Here is a 7,942-nt window from a genome sequence, read left to right on the forward strand (position 1 = left end):
TTCCCCCCCCCCCCCCTCTCTTTTCCTTTATTCCTCTTTTCTCTTCTCTTTTCTCCCCCCCCTTTTTTCCTTCCCTTCTTCCCCCTTTCCTTTCCCTTCCCCCCCTCCTTTCCTCCTTCTTTTTTTTTTTCCTTTCACCCCCCTTTTTCTTTTTTCCCTCCCTTTTTTTTTTCTTTTCCCTTCCCCCTCCTTTTTTTTCCCCCTTTTTTTTTTTCTTTCTTTCCTCCCCTTCCTTTTTCCTTTCTCCCCTCTTTCTTCTCTCCCCCTCCCCTTCTTTTTTTTCTTCTTCTTCTCCTCCTTTCTTCTTCCCCCTTTTTTTCTTTTTTCCCCTCCCCCCTCCTCCCTCCCCCCCTTTTCTCCTTTTTTCCCCCTCTTTTTTTTTCTCCCTCCTTTCTTCTCTTCTCTCCCTCCCCCCCTTTTCCTTCCCTCCCCCCTCCCTTTTTCTTTTTTTCCCCTTTCTCTCCCCCTCCCCCCCCTTCTCTTTTCTTCTTTCCCCTCCTTCCTTTTCCCTTTCTTTCTTCTCTTTTCTTCCTTCTCCTTCTTCTTTTCTCCCTTTTCTTTTTTCCTTTCCCTTCTCCCCCTTTTTTCCCTCTTTTTCTTTTCCCTTTTTTTCTTTTTTTTTTTTTTTCTCTTTTCCCCCTTCTCCCTCCTTTTCTCTTTTCCTTCTCCCCCCCCCCCTTTTTTTTTCTTCTTTCTTCTTCCCCCCTTTTTTTCCTTTCTTTTTTTCCCTTTTCTTTTCCTCTTTTCCCTTCCCCCTTTTTCTTTCCCTCTTCTTCCCTTCTCTCCTCCCTTTCCCCCTTCTTTTTCCCCCTTCTCCCCTCCTTTTCTTCCCCCTCCTCCCCTTCCTTTTTTCTTTTTCTCCCCCCCTTCTTTTTTCCTTTCTTCTTTTTTCCCCTCCCCCCTTTTCCCTTCTCTCCCCCCCCCCCCCCCTCTTCTCCCCCCCTTTTCCCTTCTTCTTTCCTCCCCTTTTTTTTCTTCCTCCCCAATTCCTTTTCCTTCCTTTTTTTTTTTCCTTTTTTCCCCCCCCTCCCCCCCCCCCCTCCTTTCTTCCCCCCCCCTTCTTCCTCCCTTTTCCCCTCTCTCCTTTCTTTTTTCCCTTTTTTTCTTCCTTCCCCTTTCCCCCCCCCCTCTCTTTCCTTTTTTCTCCCCCCTCCCTTCCCTTCTTCTTTCTCCCCCCCCCCCTCCTTCTCCCCTTCCCCCCCCCTTTTCCCCCCTTCCCCCCCTTTTTTCTTTCTTCTCTCCTTTTCCCCCCCCCTTCCTTTTTCTTTCCTCCTTCCCTTCCCCTTTCCTTCCCCCCCTCCCTCCCTTCCTTTTTTTCTTTTCTCCTTTTTTATCCCCCTTTCCCCCCCCTTTTTCCCCCTTCCCCCCTTCCCCTTCTTTTCCTCTTTCCCCTTCCCCCCCTCCTCCCCCTCTCCTTTTTCTTTTCCTTCCTTTTTCTCCTCCTTTTTCTCCCCCCCCCCCCCCTTTTTTCTTTTCTTCTTTTCCTCCTTCCCTTTCTTCCCCCTCTTCTTTTTTTTTCTTCTTTTTTTTTTTTTTTCCTTTCCTCTTTCTTTTTTTCTTTCCTCTTCTTTCTCTCCCTTCCCCCCCTCTTTCTTTCCCCCCTTCTCCCCCCCCTTCCCTCTCTCTTTTTTCCCCCTTTCTCTCCTCCCCTTTCCCTTTTCCCCCTTCCTTCTCTCTCTTTTTCTTTTTCCTCCCCCTCTTTCCCTTCTTTTTCTTCTTCCCCCCCCCCTTCCCCCTTTCCTTTCTTTTCCTTCTTTTTTTTTTCCTCCCCCTTCCCTTCTTTTTTTTCTTTCCCCCCTTTCTCCCCTCTCCCTCTTTTCCCTCCCCCCCCCTCTCTCTCCCCTTTCCCCTTTTTTCCCTTTCCTCTTCTTTCTCTTCCCCTCTTCCCTTTTTTTTTCCCTCTCCCCTCCCTCTTCTCCCCTTTTTCTTTTTTCCCCTTTTCTCTTTCCCCCTTTTCCTTTCCCCTTCCCTTTTCCCCTTTCCCCTTTCCCCCCCTCTCCTTCCCTCCCCCCTCCTCTCTCTTCCTTTTTTTTTCTCTTCCCCTTTCTCCCCCCCCTTCCTCCCTTTTTTTTTTTTTCCCTTTTTTCCTCCCCTTTTCTTCCCTTTTCTCTCTCCTCCCTTTTCCCCCTTCTTTCCCTCCCATTCCCTCTTTCCCCCCTTTCCTCTTCTCTCCTCTCTTTTTCTCTCCCTCTTCCCCTCCCTTTTTCATTTTTCTTCTCCCTCCCCCTTCTCTTCTTTTTCCTTTCCTCTTCCCTTTCCCCTTTTTTTTTTTCTTTCTTTTTTCTTTCTTCTCCTTTTTCCCCCCTTTCCTTTCTTCTTTCCCTCCTCTCTCTCCCTTTTCTTCTTCTTTCTTCTCTCTCTCTTTCTCCCTTCCCTTCCCCCCCTCCTTCTCTTTCTCCTTCTTTCTTCTTTTTCCCCTTCTCCTCCTTCCCTTCTCTCCCCCCCTCCTTTCCCTCTCTCTCTCTTCCCTCTCCCCTTTTTCCCCTTCCTTCCCCTTTCCCCTTTTTTTCTTCTTCCTCCCTTTCCCTTCCTTCCCCTTTTTCTCTTTTTCTTTTTCTTCTCTTTTTTTTTCTTTTCCTTCTTCTCTCTCTTTTTTTCTTTCCCCTTCCTTCCTCCCCTCCCCTTCCCTCCCTTTTTCTTTTTCTTTTCCCTCTTCCCCCTTCTCCCCCTTTCTCTTCCCTTCTTCCCCCTCTCTTCCCCTTCTTTTCCTTCCTTTCCCTTCCCCCCCTTTTTTTTTCTTTTTTTCCTCTTTTTTTTCTTTCTTCCTTTCTTTTTCTTTCTCTCCCTCCCCTTTTCTCCCTTTTTTTTTTCCCCCTTTTCCCCCTTCCTTTCCCTTCTCCCCTCCATTCTTCTTCCCCTTCTTTTCCCTTTTCCTTTTCTCCCCTCTTTTCTCTCCTCTCCCTTTTCTTCCTTTCTCCCTCCCATTTCCCTTTCTTTTCCTCCCCCCCTTCCTTTCTTTTCTTTTTCTCCCCCCTTCCTTCTTTTTCCTTTTTTTTCCCCTTTTTTTTCCTCCCTCCTCCCCTCCTTTTTCTTTCTCTTCTCCCTCTTCTTTTTCCTTTTTTTTTTTTCTCCCCCTCTCTTTTTTTCCTTCTTTTTTCCTTCCCTCTCCCCTCTCCTTTCTCCTTTTCTCTCCCCTTTCTCCTTTTCTTTTCCCCTCTCTCTTTTTCTTTTCTCTCCTTCTCTTCCTTTCTTCCTTTCCCTCCTTTCCCCTTTCTTTTCTTTCCCTCTCCTCTCTTTTTTTTTTCTCTCTCTCCCTTTCTTCCCCCTTTTTCTCTTTTCTCCTTTCCCCTCTCTCCTTCCCCTCTCCACCCTTTCAGAGACCCTCCAGAGTCTTTCCTTGTCTCTCTTTCTCTTCCCTCTTTGTCTCCTCTTCTCTATCTCTTTTTTTCCTCTTACTCTCCTCCTTCTTCTCATCCCCCTCCCACTGTTCCTTCCCCTCTTACACTTCTTTCACTTCACACACTCTCAGAGTCTGTTTTCTTTCTCTGTGTCTCCTTCCTCCCTTCTATTCTCTCTCTCTTTTCCTTTCAGAGTCCCCTCCCTCTCTTCTCTCTCAGTCTCTATTCTCTCTCCTTTCTTTCTCTCCTATTTTCTCTTTGTCTGTCTGTCCCTCTCTCTCTCTCACCCCTTTCTTTCACACAGATTCAGAGTCTCTCCATTTTTTTCTTCTTCTCTCTCCTCTCTATCTTCTAGAGCCTCACTGTCAGAGGCTACCTCTATCTTTTCCACTTTCTCTCACACACCCACACTCCCAGTTCCTTTAATCCCTCTTCTCTCTCTTTTTTCTCACTCACACACTCATGTCTCTTAGTCTTTCTTGCTCTCTGTCTCTTCTCCCTCACATTAGGAGGTCTCTCTCTCACACTCGGTATCTCTCAATCTATTTCTTTTCAGAGTCTCTCGCTTCTCTTTTTTCTTGTAGTACCTTGACAGAACAAATACTCTCTCATTCATTAAACATATTATACACAAAAATTTTGTCAAACCACAAATTAATTAGAATATGAAACACTTTGGTCTCATATTCTAATTAATGCCCACATTTATGATGTATAAAACATGTCTTATTTATATAACAAGTCATGTCACATGGTAATAATGATTGACCTGTTGGAAGAGGTAATTGGTTATGTTGTTTATCTGTATTCATTTGTCTGTAAATTAGTCTATCTGTAAGTCTATTTTCTTTGAATCATTTAAGTGTTAATTAAGTATGTGTAAACTTTCTCATTCATGATTTCTGTGATGGTCCTTATCTTTGTCCATTTAGTTTGATCTTTGTTCTTTGTTTGATTTCTGTTATAAATACCTGATTTTTGTTCAGACTGTTTGTTGTTAACCGTATTGATTTCATTTAAATACAAGTTCTACTTAAACTTAGTTGTGACGAGAACAGAGCTGTGTACTCAGCTGCAGTCTTACCATAGAACTCTACAAAAACTTTCAAACAGGTTATGAGCCAGTCTCCAACTAAATTCGTCACAGTCTCCAAGGTTAAATTGCGATCTGTATATTATCTTTTTTTGGACAACGAAATTAGCAAGATTCAAAATGACGACTGTAGATGATAAATGGTCAATTAACAAGTTAGATAGCCATGAACTGGACTACATTGAAGTTCCAGATGTGACATATGCTGTTGGCTAAGGGACTATGGGGTTTTGTTAATGGTACAGAAGAACTTGATGAGGAAGCAAACGCTCAAGCTCAAGCTGATTTTTGACGGAGGTCACAAAAGACATTTTCAACTCTCCTTATGTACGTATATGGGTGAAGGAGTGTAAGCCTAAGACAAGCAAGGAGGCTGGAGAGTATGCTGATGATTACTTCCAGGCTAGAGGACCCCGACTGGACTCGTCAAATGGAAAGCAATCTATGGCACATCTGGAGGAGTATGTGGACTGTGTCATGGATGTGGTAACCTGACATAAGGTGAAGGATTGTCCTACTACTAAAACAGCTGGCATATTGGCAATGACTAGTACTGGAAACGGAGGCTCAGGTAGTAGAAGGAGAGAAAGAAGAAAGAAGGATATTGAATGCTACAACTGTGATGAGTAAGGACACTACTCTTCACATTGCCCTCATATAATGTCATGTTCTGTGGGCCAGAACAACACTCAGCAGGAGTCTGGAATAATGAGATCTGGGACAGTAGAGGGTAAATATGTAAAAAATATTCTATTAGACATAGGTTGCTCAAGGACTCTAGTACATCGGAAGCTAGTACCTGAAGAGGTGTTGCTTGAAGGAAAAGCTACTATGGTGTGTTGTGCACATGGAGACACAGTGTTGTATCACTTGGCAAAGGTGCACATGGAAGTCGAGGGAAAACCAATAGAAGTTGAGGCTGATGTCTCAGATCACTTACCTGTGGGAGTACTGTTTGGGTACAGATGTGTCCCAACTACCCAAGCTATTAACTGAACAGAACTCTGGAGTAGGGGAACCAGAGAAGGCCATGTGAATAATGACAAGAGCCGCAGTACGGAAACAGAAGGAACAAAAGTTGAGGAGAAACAATTAGAGGAGAAATACGGAGTGACATCATACCCATTAATGAAGAGGAGCAGAGAAACTGAAGCAAAGGGCGATGATCATAATAAGGAGGAAGAAGACAAGAGTTAAGAGACAGATTAGATGACGATGATAGATGATGACTTGTTTGGGAAATCTCAAGAGAAGAGAAGATTAAGCAGAAACATGAAGAGAGCAAACAAGAAACAGCACAACAGAAGTGGAGGATCAGGTGACAACCATATTCGAAGGATTGACTCAGAAGTATTGAAGACGCTACAGAAGACCGACCCATCATTGGAATCAGTCAGGAATAAAGCTTATGCAGATCGTACAACTGGTAGTGGAATACGATTCTACTGGAAAGATGGTCTACTGTAAAGATATTGGATGCCATCTGGTAGAGATGGTGAAGACATAGCTGTAGAACAACTCGTGCTTCAAAAGGAATGTCATGACAGAGTTATAAGTCTGGCACATTCCATTGCCTTGCTGGTCATTTGGGCTGAGACAAGATGACTCAATGTATCTTACAGCAGTTCTATTGGCCAACTATATACAGAGATGTTGTGGAGTACTGCTGGACTTGTGGATCATGCCAGAAGGTTGCTCAACATCATATGCAACCAGCACCACTCATTCCCCTCCCTATTATTGATACTCCATTTAAGAGAGTTGCTATGGATATTGTCGGACCTCTCTCTCACAGTCGGTCAGGAAAAATGATACATTCTGATCTTGTGTGACAATGCAACTCGTATCCTGAGGCTGTTACCTTACACTCAATTGATACTGAAAACATTGCTGAGGAACTAGTCCTCATTTTTGCTAATGTGGGCATCCCATATGAGATTCTCGCAGACCAAGAGGATAACTTTACATCTACTCCTATCAGAATTATACAAAATGCTTTACATCCATCAGTTACAAACAAGCCCCTACCATCCTCAACAGACAGACTCGTGCATTGTTTTAATCAAGCTCTAAAGTCCATGTTAAAGAAAGCGGCAATAAGTGAAGGCAAGGACTGTGACAAAATGTTGCCCAATCTCCTGTTTGCTTATCGGGAGGTGCCTCAGGCATCCACAGGGTCTCTCCTTTTGAACTTTTGTATGGGAGAGCTGTGAATGGTCCTTTGGATGTGCTGAAGAATACCTGGGAAGCTGGAGGGCCTGGAGAACACAGTGTGGTATCTCATATCCTCTCAATTTCTGACAAGCTAACAAAAATGACAGAGCTGGTGAAGAGTAATTTATCTAATGCCCAGGAGACACAACGTAAATGGTATAACCGCAATGCCCGTACTTGTGAGTTTAAGCCAGGACAGGAAGTGCTGGTGCTTCTTCACACATCCAGTAGTAAACTGCTTGCTCAATGGCAAGGGGCCATATGAGATAATTGCTTTCTCCCATGCGTTTAACTAACGCATGGGAGAAGTCAATTATATTGTGGACATGCGTGATCACAGGAAAAGGAAACAATTGTTCTATGTCAACATGTTATGTGAATGGTATGCCCCATCAAGCAGTGCTCTATATAGTTCAGAAGTATTGGACGGGGAGCAGGACAAACCTACCGGGACAGAGAGTGGTAAAACACAGTCAAGAGGTCAACCAATTTTTGGAAATAATCTCATCCAATTCGAACAGGAGGACCTGATGCAGTTGTTAAAGGGATTTAGTGATGTGATTAGTAATACTCCTGATCGTACAGATTTGGTGGAACACCATGTTCTCACTAGACATGCTCATCCAGTACGACTGCCGGCTTATTGCCTACCACACACTCCTATCAAGACACTGTGAAACAAGAGTTGGATCAAATGCTCCACCAGAAATTGCTTGGAGTGCTCAGTGGTACTGTTAAAGAAGAAGGACAGATCATTACAGCTGTGTGTTGATTACCAGCGTTTGAACAGACTCTTGGAAGGTGATGCATATCCAATGCCCAGAGTGGACGAGCTGATCAAACAAGTTGGCAAAGCCAAATTCATCTCAGCATTGGACCTTACTCGTGGTTATTGGCAGGTTCCAGTTGCCAAAGATGGGCTGACCCAAGACAGTATTTGTGACGCCCTTTGGGCTATTTCAGTTCAATGTTATGCTATTTGGTCTCCAAGGTGCTCCGGCAACATTTCAACGATTAATGGATAAGGTTTTACAATATACATGGTATGGAATAATTTGCAGCAGTCTACTTGGATGATGTAGTGATTTTCAGTGACAGCTGAAGTGAGCACTTGGGACATCTCACTTGAGATTTTAACAGTATCAGAAGCAGTCTTATCAATATCTATGCCAATTAATATATTTTGTGAATTACCATGATATAAGTAGATGTCTATGGGTATAAACATGTAAGATGTCTCATTAAGGGATCTTTGACTATGTCGTCAATAATAAATATATCTCCAGCCCAGGTTATT

The 7,942-nt window shown here is 43.6% G+C and overlaps 2 protein-coding genes across 2 annotated transcripts; both read right to left on the reverse strand.

Annotated features, from left to right (window-relative positions):
- Window positions 1-1,475: 1,475 nt before the first annotated feature.
- LOC121366514 (sperm protamine P2-like) lies at window positions 1,476-2,604 on the reverse strand (the record flags this gene model as incomplete). The annotated part of the gene is made up of 2 exons (XM_041490932.1): window positions 1,476-1,535; window positions 2,530-2,604. Coding segments are annotated over 2 exons (135 nt in total), but the record flags the coding sequence as incomplete, so codon positions are not given.
- Window positions 2,605-2,618: 14 nt separating this feature from the next.
- LOC121366515 (sperm protamine P3-like) lies at window positions 2,619-3,802 on the reverse strand (the record flags this gene model as incomplete). Its single annotated transcript, XM_041490933.1, has 3 exons — window positions 3,797-3,802; window positions 3,162-3,310; window positions 2,619-2,712 (listed from the first exon to the last, which is right to left on the reverse strand). Coding segments are annotated over exons 1-3 (249 nt in total), but the record flags the coding sequence as incomplete, so codon positions are not given.
- Between the last annotated feature and the right edge of the window lie 4,140 nt (window positions 3,803-7,942).

The sequence above is a fragment of the Gigantopelta aegis genome, unplaced genomic scaffold (genome assembly GCF_016097555.1).
Source record: "Gigantopelta aegis isolate Gae_Host unplaced genomic scaffold, Gae_host_genome ctg6017_pilon_pilon, whole genome shotgun sequence".
Lineage (NCBI taxonomy): Eukaryota > Metazoa > Mollusca > Gastropoda > Neomphalida > Peltospiridae > Gigantopelta > Gigantopelta aegis.